We start from the raw sequence: 13,706 nt of genomic DNA on the forward strand, positions 1-13,706 counted from the left end.
TCTATAATTTATGAATATATTTTGAATTCTATATGTTTCTTGGATTGCTATCTAATTGTGTCTCTTTAGAACCTTGTACTCCACCACCCTTCAGCTTTTTTCTACATTGTACTTATATGCACTGACCTCCTGATTGATGCATCCCCTGGCCTGGACTCCAGGCCAGCTGATTATCTTTGCATTGGTTCCTCCAGCAATAAAACTGGACCCTGATTGTGCATGAAACATCATGTGAATGGTGTTCACTATAGCTGATGACAGGAATGGCTATGTCAGCGTAGCTATGGATGTATATATATATATACATGTGGGACAACCAGGCTGCCTTGCAAAAAGGTCTTTCAATCACTGATCACTGGCATTACCCAAAACCTTCTGGCAGCTGCATTTTCTTTTCTTTGAACAGAGTTTCCTTTATGTTTTTTGTATATTTAAATCCTTGAGGTGTTCCGTTTTATTTAAGGAGCTACAAAAGCTTAAAAGACTGTTTTACAAATAAGACCAGTTCAATAGTTCTGTTTAATTTCAAAGCATCTGATAAAATGCATAAACACATTTCAAATCTTATTTATTTTGATGTGAAAGCCCAAAGATAAAAAGCTTGACAACAAATACTTTTCTTGGGAACTTGATCTTATAATAACGTGTTTAAAATTGAAACAAAAATCAAATGTCCTATGATTAGTATCCCTAATAAAATTTCTTTGAGTGTTGGGAAAGTATTCCCATCATATTCTAGATACATTTTGTCGATAATCAGTAGCAACCATCTAGCTCAACTCAGACAACGATGGCAACTCCATATAAGGTGAAAAATGTAGAAAAAATAGGTGTGTGCGGACTGCAGTTCTGTTTTCTGGCCACAGGTGGCAGTATCATTAGAAAACTCTATAATGCTACTTAACTACCTTTCACATTTTTGTATTATTAGAACAATTAATGTTTGGAAGGTTGCTTTAAAAAATTAGCTAGTTATGGTAATTTATCTCTAAAAATAATTTGGTAGTAACTCCTTGAAATGTGGTTGGTGGCCACACAAAGTTAACATAATGGCAACAAAATCTAATAACAGAGAGACTTGGGCTGCTCTGCTGATTGCCTGCACCTGTTTCTCATCAGCTCAAGACTACTAGTAGTTGGCTACCAGCACATCAATGCCAGAGTGTTAACCTTAAATGGTTTTCTAGCCCTCCTGAGTCCTTACATTGTTTTCCCTGGTTTCTCTACTCTCACCTTGTTAGGGGGGCACTGCTTTAGGCCCCTTTGTTCTCTTCAGGAAAATAAAGCCTTTGGATTTTGTTCCTGAGCAATCTTCTTACACCACAATTCTCTACGGACTAGTTGTGATCTCTTGGTGCATCTATTGGCTGGCAGCTAAAGACTCCTCTCCAGAGTTTACAGTTAAACCTGATCCGCCCTCCACCGTGCTCACAAGACTCTCCTTCCTCCTCTGTCCCAACACTCAGACCACATCTCACTCCTCCCAGTCGGAATCATCTCATCTTCCAAAGTCTCCTGGTGCCCCTGCTTTCGGCAACATCAACTACCGTGGTAATACTTATTTTCTGTGTAAATAAACATTTAAAAGACTGCATTGTCTCCTGAGAGTGTTTTGCATGTGGGTTAGACAAATACCTGAAACCATGACAACTTGCTGGCCATTTATTGATGGAACCACACTGGATATCAGCTATAGAAGAAAGAATCTCTTATTTTTATTTTAAAAGAACAATGCTTCTACCATCACTGTCACTGCCCCTTTGATAATCCACCTTTCTGATCTGTGCAAGTTTAAATACAATTTTGATGCACAAGCTGTGTTTATATAGTCAAGAAGGATTCCCCTCTGTTTGTGATGGGAGAAGGGATTACAAAATTTGATGAAATACCACTCCACGATGTGTTTTGTCCTGAGGCTCTTGCCATAGAAAAAAATTTTTTTTTTTTATTTGCATTTGTAAAAAAAGAGTTTGTTTCCCGTTGTCTTCCATCAGAATTACCAACCTTTTCTGGTTTGTATCAATAGCCGACTAATAACCTGATGCCTTGTCTGCTTGCAATCTCCATATTGCCCACTCTAATTACAGTTGAAGTGCTGTGCACGTTTGAAATTGACATTTACAGAAGTTAAAAATAACCAGTGAACAAATTATATTTGTGTTATTTTACTGGCCATGATTTTTTTTTTTACTCCTTGGTGAGGTAATTAAAAATGAACAATGTATTGGAGAGAGCAATTAGATCATCTTATGCTGGGGAAGGGGGTATGCTTCTTCTCCCACTGCCCTAGTGTTATCAGTGTATGCTTTGAGAAATCAATGAGTAGTAAATAGTTAAACTACACATGTTTAGACATTCAGTAGGTCAAACTACAGAGCTGCAAAAGCTTTGAATCGAAATTGCTCTGATCTTAAAAACAAAAAAAACCTGTTTGTGTGAGGCATTGTTTTATATATAAAGATAAAACTGCGTATCTTATTTATGACAGAAGAGATTCTTACATGATAAAAGGTAAGTACACATCATACTGAAGTTCAGTTTTAAGAAAAAGGAACCTGATTTAGTTGCACCTATGCTGCTAAATAAAAGACAATCAAGAAAAACTAAAATATTCATTTGGTTATTTTTGTATAACTGTGACTTACTTTAGGAGTTGAGGACTGACAAAAGTCAGAAGGTCCTGCACAAGTTTGTAGAAGGCAGATTCAATCAGAATCCCTTTAAATGTTTTGGAAATTGTGTTAACCAGCCATGAATTTGGATAATCTGTTTTCTCCTTCTTCTTTTTCTCCTTTTTCTTCTTTTTATCATCGTCTTTTGTTCCCTTTTCCTCCTGTTGCAAAAAATGTAAGTACATTCTTTAGGAACACGGGAAAATATTGAGAACACCTAAATGAAAATTTAGATGATTGCTAAAAATAAAGTGATCTTGGAATTAAAAGTCAGGGCGGTCCTTTGGAGTATTTAAAGGTTCTCACCATCATCAGTACATCCCGACTCACACCTTTCCCCAGACCATTGCTTTGAGGGACGTCTTCCACTGTTTTTCCGTGGTTTTTGATCAATCTGTTCTTCAGCTTTTTTTGTAATCGGATCCGAGCTAGACCCAACTCATACATCATGTGTTGATTGAAACGCTGACTGATGTAGGTGGTGTTGTCAGCCTCATTCAGATCCCACATGTCCTCCTGAACCAGGGGTTTTTTGTAGCCCTTCACTGCCATGCTGGAAGAACAAGATACAGCCTTATATTGAGGACCAAGGGCACGTTCCATTGTTATACATTATAAAAGGGCTATTTTCTAAGCTGCTTTGCATTTTTGTTTATTTTTTCCAATTTTATCTATCTATGTGTTATCCTGTTCATTTTTTGCACCAGCAGATTTTACGTATCCAATTTACCTGTTAAACCAGTTAAAGGTGATTCTGCTCAAGAACGCTGCACCAGCCTCTGGATTCTACAAAAAACACCAGAAGTGATATTATTAATTAATTTACCGTGAGAAAGTTATGGAGCTAAATTTGTCTCAATTTTCACAAATACACATATGTGATTTATACATGCACAGTACAAGCTCAACACGCACACAGCAAGATTCACGCAAGCACAAAAAATCCACACTCACACAGTACAAGATCCACACACACACAGCATGATTCATGCAAGCATATCAAACTCTCCTGGCGTGCCTTGATACACTCGTTAAATGCATTGCTCTAGCTTGGGTTTGATTTGAACCCATTCTTCCAAACAATCTTCAGTCTTAATTGTTCCGGGATCCTTTTTTTTTATAACCTAATCTTAATGTCTTTCTGTAGATTTCAGCCAGATTCATTTCACTATACTGGGTCACTGCAGCAGAGTTATTTCTCTGAACTTAGCTATCCTCAGCTCTGTGTTTGGGGTTACGATCGGGCGGGTAGAAATCTGCTCTTGTTTCATCTTTAGATTCCAATGAATGATTCATTTTTCCCAATTCATCCTTTAGTCAAATAAATCTACATTAAGTATTTTCTGGAAGAAAGCAACAACTCATGATAATCCCACCTTCAAACTTGTACAGTGGTATCTTGTTAGACAACAGCCTCCCTGTTTATCCATTCTAACTCTTTAATAAATGGTGTGCAGAAAACTTAAAATGAGCCTTAAAATTCTTTTTCACCAGAAGAAGAGTCTTGCATGTATTACTGCTTTATTTCAAATGTACTTATTTTTTTTGTTTTACATCCATGTATTTCCAAAACTCTGTGTTGGTGGTCCTCGAATCTTGGACCACTAAGAATAACATAGTTTTTTGACTCTTGTCAGAAGCAGGTATCAAGTGTTAAAAAAATTATTTCAATGTGAGGATTATGGCAAATGATGCTTCATCTTAAGACCTTTAAACATCTGTAACCATAGCTGCGACGATGCTTTAGAGCAATCATGTCTTAAAAGTTATTTATTTTTTTATTCTCCAAATACAGAGTATTTATATTATAAAGACACTATACAGTACAATACTTTGTTTTATTTTCCTATCTTTTATTATTAAACACTTTTCCAAGGGGCACATTGGGTGTCCACTTCTACTATAATATATTTCTGCTATAAACACAATTTCCCCATTGTGGGACAATAAAGGGATTTTCTATTCTATTCGATTCTATTTCCTATTATTGCAAAATCATTTTATAGGCCATCAATTTGCATTTTTCTCATTCATAGGAAGGGGTTTTCTTTAAACTAATTTTCAGCCATATTGTTAGTTTCTTGCTCTCTTTTGTTGAGAACGTATTCCCATTCCAGTACGAATACAAATAATTTCACAGTTTATTTTGGTTTGACGTCTTTTTATATGTCACATACAGATTAGAATTTCATGTCAGTAGCACCTAAAGGAATGCTTTTGCTGAAAAAAATAAATAGTGTCATATTCTTCTACACCCAGTACTCTATTTCAGTATGAATTTTGCCATTTCAAAGCCAAAGAAGATTGAAAAATTACCTTTTTTACAAGCTCCTTTGCATCTCGAGGGATGTCTGCCACAGCTGAGAGAATTAATGCAATCACCTCCAGTCCAAAGGAAATGTAGAAAAGAGAGAAACGAGGAATATCTCTGACCTCTCCCTGGGTGTGAAGAGATTATTAAGTGTGAGAAAAATGCTCTGTTTAATAATGTGTCATTTAAACACAGAGAAAGTTTTCTGATCTATTGTGTAGACTCTCATACCAGCCTAAGAGCTTCCCGTAGGAGGGTCTGGAAAGGGAAAATGTCACACAGAACAAGGAGAAGCCAGAAAATGAAAATAGAAGCAGAATCTACTGCTCTTTCCTTTCTCCTCAATCCTTCCTGACACAACAGCAGAAGGATCTTAAAAGATAAAACATAAAAAAAAAACACAAAAACAATTAATAATATTCACATCTTGGACATTGAAGAAAATATTTGAATATAAAATTTAAACTTTACCCATGTGACAGCAAATAGGACCGGGTTTGTGTAGTATACAGCTGGACTTTTCTCTCCTGAACTGTTTGGACCAAAATCCTCTACTAACGTGACAGTCAAGCCTCCAATGGCCGTTAGGAACAACAAAATCACCACAAGCTGAAAAGAGGAGGGAAAAGTTCAGACTGATTGTTAAAATGCTTCCACCTAAGCATCCCTTATTAAAATAATATGATTGTTGTAATTATGCAATACCTGTTTGCAGAAGTAGAGCTTAGTCCAACTTTTTTTATTTACTTGTGATCTTCTGCATAGAGGCATGAGGTTCCATGGAGCACAGAGCCACATGAACCCCAGAGGGATCCAGACCAGAACTGTCTGTTCCACACAGATTGGCAGATCTGGGTCATCTCGGCCCAAATAGGATGCATTCTGGGATTCAAACACAACCACATATGCATGCATCAAAATCATTTCACAACATTTTAAAGAATTACATTCAGCTTTATTGGCCAAGTTGGGGCAGGCAAACAAGGGATATGACTTCAGGTCCACTTTGCTACAAATATGCATAATATTATATTAATATACAGTTTAGAATGGAATAAACAATGTTTTTTGTTTGTTTGTTCTTTTAAATATGTATACACACCATGTTTTTAGAAAAGCAGAAAATGATGCGGAAATAACTCAAATATGGAGGAATCAACCTGTGTTGAAAACAACCCCTGATGTATTCAACTTTATCACATGTGCCAAATAAGCTCTGGGAAAAAAAAAAAAAAAGAAAGAAAAAACTAATGTTGTGTCCGTTAGGATACAGCTAATACAGTCTATTTAACTCAACTATTGTTGTACAAGGCAACAATAATCTGTGTTGAAACGTGTCGTTTTGACCAATGAGGTGAAAAATTTGTTTTTAAAAAATAAGTTAAATTATCTTAGGATACACAGTTTTTGAAACATTGGCAACATTTTTTAAAGTTATTTAAATATTACATAAAAGAGTAGTTATTTCCATCTTTATGATATTAAGCTTAAATATATATATATAAAAACACAATAATACATTGTAATAAGGATTTATTATATTATTTGTTTCCTGTACAAACTGAATTTACAACTAGCCAGAAAAATTTGAAACTTAATGAATGAGAATGTCAGAGCGTTTCTGATCATTATGATGATTCTGGCTGACATCTGCAGAAGAAAAAAATGGAATATTACATCAGACTGAATAAAAAAGTATGTTTAGTACAGAACATCTAAACTATAGCCATATTAAAGCCACAGTCATCATGATCATCATCTACAAGGATCAAGGATGGTAAGGCACACAAGGTCATTGCAGAAGGAGTTGTCATGTATCCAATGATTTTCATGAAAGGTTGGATGGAATGAAGTATGACAGAAAAGCATGACCAAACACCAAAGGTATACACTGCTTTTAAAGGACTATGGCGTAAAGCCTACTGAAACGTTTAGAGGCGATTGATAATTTGTAGTTTAACAACTTCCTCAGCTCCAGCTTGCGAGGTCCTGTGTTCTACAGCTTTTAGATGTGTCTCTACTTCCACACCTGAAACAAATAGCTGAATCACCTCCTCAACATCCAGTCAACTTCCCCGGAGTCCTGATTATTTCACTCAGGTGTGATGAAGCACAGACAGATATAAAAGATGCAGGACATTGGCTCCTGAGAAGCGCAATTGAGGAACCGTGCACTTTGCACAGACAGGGGTAGTAGATGTGTTAAGAACATAAATGGTGAAAGTGCACAAACATTTGTGATAGAATATCCTTAAATCAACATTTAATAGTAAATTTTGCCTCAATATTGCTATCTGTTGGGTCAAATCTGGGATAATACCCTAAAAAGAATGCTAACAGTGTAACAAAGCAAAACCACATTAGGATTATTGAAATAATTCCGTATATCACTCTTTCAAGTTTTATTTACTTGAATCTTGCACTAGACTTATCTTTATATGAGCAAAAAAAGATAGTTTCCTCAAAAACATAGGAGGGTATTGGAGATATAAAACTCTATAGAGCTAAACCAGGGGTCATCAACATGGTGCCTCCAGCAGGTTCGAGGACGGCATTAAACACCCTTGAACCTCATATTTAAATAGCTGAACTTAACAGTGAGCTGCTTTAAAAGTTTAGTTTATTGAGTTGCTGTTCTTTTTCAATAAAATTTGCATTTATAGAGATTTACAAATAAAACACAAATTTAAGGTAATCACTGACTCTTCCAGTTCATAGGTTGATGTCGGTAGCATGACTCGTTACCCATGAAGTAGATCTGCAGATTCAGAAGGTTGGTGACCCCTGGGCTCAACAGTATTTTAAAAAGTATCTTCTAAAATGGATTTTGAAATCAAGAAGGTAATTTACGTAAATGCAAGTGCTATTTTTAACTGATTTTTGTTAACCTGCTAATTTTATCTAACTTTAATATTCATATGCTATGCTTTGTAAGAGCATACAAAACATAGCCACAATTAACTCATCTTTTCTTTTAAACCAATGGGATAACACTTGAAAATGAAAATGAACATTTCATTGATACCAACTAAAGAATCAGAAAACTCCAAAAGATGAAACCTTCATCTTTGTCTTCCTCATCTCTTTTGTTCTTAAGGAGAGAAAATCCTTCACTAACACAATAAAATATAAAAATGCACAAAATATCTAACACACATGCAATATTTTTACTTCTACTGCTAGTTTTACAACATTTTGTGTTGAAATTAGAATTTCAACACCATGCAAAGAGTTAACAACACTGACCTATGAACTGGAAGACTCACTAATTATCTTAACGTCATGTATTATAAACATAGTTTCAATGTTTCCTTTAGAAATTGTGCTTTTTAAATCTTTATATATATATATATATATATATATATATATATATATATATATAAGTCTGATTAAAAAAAGAAGAATAGAATAAAATGAAATAGTAAACCAGCTCACTGTTAACTTTATTTACTAATTTAATACAGTGTAAAAGCCTGGGGGAAAACTCTCTGTGGAGGCTGGTTTGTGTAAATGCACAAATTTCAATCCGACAGTTTGTGTGGAGTCTGCAGAGATGTTAGAATCTCTTTTCCTGACCCTAGACCTGATCAAGTCTTTGATAGTGAAAAGTTGCCCCTAATGCTCCTCTCTTAATGTGAATGGCAGGTGCCATAATGACTCAGCTCTGTGTACGAAAAATCATGTTGGGGAAGATTTGCTAAATTAAAAATGTTTCGTTGGAAGTAGAATTTATTTATGCCTTTACTTTACTTTGCAAAATACTTACAAGACAGATTTTAAAGTTTAAAAGAAATATGTATCAGTTTCAACATTTCATCACTTTCTTTGTTTAAATAAGTGTGGTTAAGCTTTTTATAGCTAATGTGTTTATCAAACATGCTTTGCTTTCAGTATAATTTTGAATGGAAAATATCTATGTCAAAGCCTGGAATACAGGATAAACAGGCAAGTTTTACTATAAATCAGATTAGTTTGAGTTAGCATGTGAACAGCTTCTTAATAAGGAGACGTTAAAAACTATCCGTTTTCAAACGTTCTTCATACTTTTGACTGGTCATCTTAGTTAATGAGTTCATCTGGGACTTGCAGGTTAGGATAGTTCATCAGGTACGTACGTATGTTTACACTGACTCAGAATGTAAAAAAAAATGCATGTGAAACAGAAAGTAAGAATAGGAAATATTTGTTTGAATTCTGTGAAAGAAAATGAACAAGTCTGTGACTTTTTCATGTCCACAATTAAACCTAACCCATATAAACAGTTCAAAGCTTTTGGGTTAAAAACAAAGGTTCTCCTGTACATTTAAGAAGTTTAGTGTAAAGTGTACAAACCATTTCTTTCTGACTCATCTGTACAGTTTTAAACATTCTTGCTTTCAAATAATTCGTCACACATTTTTAATGACTGCTTAAGAAAAAAAAAAGAGACTTCTGGAAAATAAACTATTGTCATTTCTCAGGAAAAAAGTATTTCTGGTCTTAAAATGCTATTTATGGTTACTTGACTTGTTGAATCATGCCCAGAAAGAGCTTTGTTAAAATCATATTTTAAAAAAAGTTCTCAGAAAGGTAAACTATACATGCATTTGTTATTCATTTACATTTACAATTGTAAAGATAAACATATACACATATTATACACTTTTTGTTTCAAGGTTTTAAAAAGGTTTTAAAAAGAAGATATAAATAACGCTGAGAGAAAAGATGTCTAAGCTGAAATTCAAAGAGATGAAAAACATGACCACTCTTTTGAGCAACATCTGTTGATTATTAAACTCACCCAAAAGACCGACCCGCAGTACTCGTCCAGAGCTGCAGCACACATGATCCGTTGTGCTGGCTTCACTGGCTTGCAGATGATTTGAAGTCCTGAAGCCTTGTGCCCTCTGCTCCACTGCAGCCGAGCTCCACTGAAACACTGCTACTCTCTCCTCTGTCCACCCACAAAGAGGAGACAATATCAGGATATGGCTCTGAGAGACTTTGATCCAGAAGCCTCTGAAGCAACCCCCCCCCCCCTCTCAAAATAAAGAAAAAAAAACTACGAGCAATTCATGGTAACTCCCTAATGTGTTAAGATGTATTACAATAACAGCACATGTGCTGATAGGCTGCAAAATGATTAAATAGAATTGAAGAACTTGAGGTTCGATCTTCTAGGAATTCTTCATAGTAGACTGACACAGACCTCACAGAAGTGGAAAACCATAAAAAGATCAACTCCCACTCTTAATGAGCCCAGAGTAAAGCTCCTTCACACTCATTGTTGTCTTAAGTTTAAAGTTCCATGCAGATAACTAAAAAGAGAGAGAGAACATGGGAGAAAAACTTGCGTAAGTCTGACAGTGCAGATTTCCATGTGTTGGGGGGGACAGCTCTCTTAAAAAGGAACTGTGTTTAGGAAGAGGGAGGGAGGGGATCATTATGCCCACTTTCCTGTTGTGCTTCCACTTCTCTGAGAGTGAAAGAGTCTGGATTGAGCCCAGCTTTTTTTCCAGCAGTGTTGTCAAATGCAATTAAATTCTCAACTAGTACAGTTTGTATAATGATGAGATGTGTTTGTTTTAGTAACAGACTGACTCGTCACTGATTGGGGGGAGTGGTCATTGCAAAACCCTTTTACCTCAATGCTTTTTTTCCCTTTCCTAGCAGTGAGAGGACTGAACTTCAGCCTCAGAGGGCTCAATGAACATCTAGACGGTACTAAAAGCGAGCCATGTGAGATTAAGAATAGATTAACTTCCCTTGTTGTGCTCACAGTGTAGATAAAAGGTTACAGGAGTAGCAACAGAGGTCCTCTCATACTGTATACATGATGGAAATCAAAGGCTGCTGTCTTTATATGCTATCACACACATGTAAAGTTGAGAAAAATCCCATTGTTCAAATCCCATTGTTCAGGGTAAAAATAAAGTCAGCCCACCTTCTGCACCAAAACATCATTTTCCTATTATAATTACCTCTAAAGTTATCTTTCATTTCAAATTAGAAAGATAGAAAAGCAAGAAGGCAAGAAGAAAAACAAAATGTTGTTGGACCAAGAATAATAAACTCCAGTAAAAATAGGCCAAGGAGCATCATGACAACAGGATAGACACGACAGTAATAAATATTTATAGTTCACTAAATTAATATTTAGAGGGTCAAAGTTGGAAAAAAATAAAAATCATGACTTAAACTCTATATTTAAACTACAACAGCATCTTCATTTTTAATCCTCTCTGTTTTGTTGTCGTTAAACATGTACCTGAAATTGTTTATTTAAAAAATCTTTTTTAGTTTATTGAATAGAGTTTACCATTTCAAATGCTTTTTTAACTAGTATCTTGAAAGACTCAGCCTCTTTGTTTGTATAGCAAAGGTGAATTTACACTGTTAGTGTAACTAACTAGTACACTAGTAACTACTTACTAGTAACTTTTATTTGAAAAAACTTGGGCAATTAAAAGGTTTAAAATCATGCAAGCTGCTACCATTAGCTTCCTAACAGTTTGTGTAATCATAGCTGATAATTTAGTAAACAAAAAAAAATATTTACAGATCCGATAAAGATTACTTTTAAACTTATTACAGGTGAGTCAGATCCATTGGGTGGGAAGCTTTTCAAAGTACAGCACAGATAATATAGTCTTCCCTGGGATTAGATTATGTTTGTAGGTGTGTTTCAGACTATCTGCCAAGGCCCTGAAATGGATGACTCCTACTGTGTCATGGGTAATCATTAAACATTTACTAATTTCAAAGGACACAAGTCATGCTGACTCGATATGCCTGCAGCTTGCAGGACTACGTCACGCCAACATACCATAAAAAATGTTCATTGTACAACATGCAACTGTGCTGCTGTTAGCAGAGTCTGTTTTGAAAGCATTTTCAAAATAAAATGTTTTAAGAACGGAAAATGATTTTAAAGGGACTTAATAGCTAGGAAAAATATACCTATAACTAGAAGTTTGTCATATATGCAGAAATCATCATTTTAGTTAGCTTTAACTAATAGAATAGCAGAAATTATAAATGTGGGTTAAGGTTAAACATCATGGTTCCTGGTTTGATGTGAGTTTACATTTGATGTGAGTTTACCTGCGAGTCATATTTTGAATGCTTTGTCCTGTTTTACATCAAAATGTCTGCCTACGGTGAAATCCGATCTGCAGAAAGAATTATTTTCTCCCCAGTGACTGATTTATACAATAAACTTTAAAAATTATCTTAACAAACTTAAGATTTCAATCAACCAACTAATAAATAATCTTTAAAAAACTACTGAGATGTTGTTCAAGATTGTATCTATTGTGTTCATACAACTGTTTGTTTTAAATATAAGGGAAGATTTTTTCCCCCCTTCCAGTTCATTTAAAACTAGCTCACACAACTTGATCTTTACATAAGAGCCACAGGCTGCCCTTTATTATATTAGGAAATGTCAATAATTATCCCCACATCAGCACCACTGAACTCGGCTGCAGCAGTACTGTACAACTCCTACTCCTAATTCAGACATTTTCTTACCTTTGGGTGAACGCTTGAAACTACAACGTACAGCACCATTTTCTTTCAGAATAATAGGACTAATAATTATATTGACCTCTTGGAGCTCTGCTAGCTATTAAAGGTCTTTTTCGGGTGGCCAATTAATCAAATAGAAACAAATAATCATATAAAGCGGTGAGAGAAAATAAATTAAGCAACTTTGCATTGTTAATTCCAAACATTTGTTCTGTAAAACTTGTGAGAATCTGAACAGGATCAGTTAAAAAGTCAAAAGTGTTGAAAAGTCAGGACCAGAGTTTACACAGAATCGTCTTCATTTCGTCACTTTTAAAACCAGGTTGGACCGAGCTGAGAGTCAATTTCCTAATATTTCAAGTGAAATTAAGCACAAAATTCATGACAGTTATACAATCTATTAACACAGATCATTAAAAATTGGACAAAGGAGTGAATACATTGGATTGAGGGGGTATCTATGCACCATAATTGCTCTTATGGATACTATATAAAGGTTCTTAGTTTTGTTTTTTGTCTTTGATAGTTCCTCATTTATATATATACGAGTAAAATTATGTAACTGAGTGATTGTGAACATGTTGGATAGTGTGCAGGGAAAGCAAACTACTACTGACAAAAATGAGGTGATTTATAGAAAAATAGGAACTCCAGCAAGCTGATCAAGCTGTTTTGTTTCTCTTCCTCCTTGTTTCTGTCTGATTTTACACTGCGGCTCCAGAAGAAAGCTCCTCCTACAGGAAGTTCTTAAGGGTCAGATGATCCTCCTTAGGAGTAGTTTAACCTCAAAAAAATAAAAAATAAAATGATTTGTTTTTAAATATTATGCTAGTGCTGTGTACCCTTTCTAGGTTACACTCATATAAACATCTATTAATTACGACACCTCCAGTGTTTAAATTGTTCTTCCTTAATCAGATTTTTAATTAATCATGAGATATATAAAAAAAAATCAAAACCAAATTCCTAAACATAAAAAGACATTAATTTAGGAGACCTTCCACCAATAACATGCCTTTAGAAAACAGTCCCTTAGGGTTGAAGTCATGCTATAAAACAGACAAGCCTCATTTTCTTGAGAAATAAGTATTTTAGTTCTAAGAAGATAGACTGTGACACGTTTTTCCCTTCCATCTTGTGAAAGAAGATGGAGCTTGGTTCTGAAAGTTGTTAAACCCACATATACAAATGAGTGCAAATATATTTTTGTCGAA

The 13,706-nt window shown here is 35.0% G+C and overlaps 1 protein-coding gene across 1 annotated transcript in view; it reads right to left on the reverse strand.

The window, feature by feature from the left end:
• LOC119790750 (canalicular multispecific organic anion transporter 1-like) overlaps positions 1-10,356 on the reverse strand; it is a 35,319-nt gene extending 24,963 nt beyond the window's left edge. The window contains exons 1-8 of the mRNA XM_038296457.1: positions 9,764-10,356; positions 5,689-5,865; positions 5,455-5,592; positions 5,215-5,355; positions 4,989-5,111; positions 3,403-3,458; positions 2,979-3,225; positions 2,646-2,833 (exon numbers count right to left, since the gene is read on the reverse strand). Of these exons, the coding sequence (XP_038152385.1) occupies positions 2,646-2,833; positions 2,979-3,225; positions 3,403-3,458; positions 4,989-5,111; positions 5,215-5,355; positions 5,455-5,592; positions 5,689-5,865; positions 9,764-9,808 (1,115 nt within the window). The 5' untranslated portion in view covers positions 9,809-10,356. The remainder of the gene's footprint in view (positions 1-2,645; positions 2,834-2,978; positions 3,226-3,402; positions 3,459-4,988; positions 5,112-5,214; positions 5,356-5,454; positions 5,593-5,688; positions 5,866-9,763) is intronic.
• Between the last annotated feature and the right edge of the window lie 3,350 nt (positions 10,357-13,706).

This window comes from Cyprinodon tularosa, unplaced genomic scaffold, assembly GCF_016077235.1.
Source record: "Cyprinodon tularosa strain WSP-4 unplaced genomic scaffold, ASM1607723v1 ctg37, whole genome shotgun sequence".
Taxonomy (NCBI): Eukaryota; Metazoa; Chordata; class Actinopteri; order Cyprinodontiformes; family Cyprinodontidae; genus Cyprinodon; species Cyprinodon tularosa.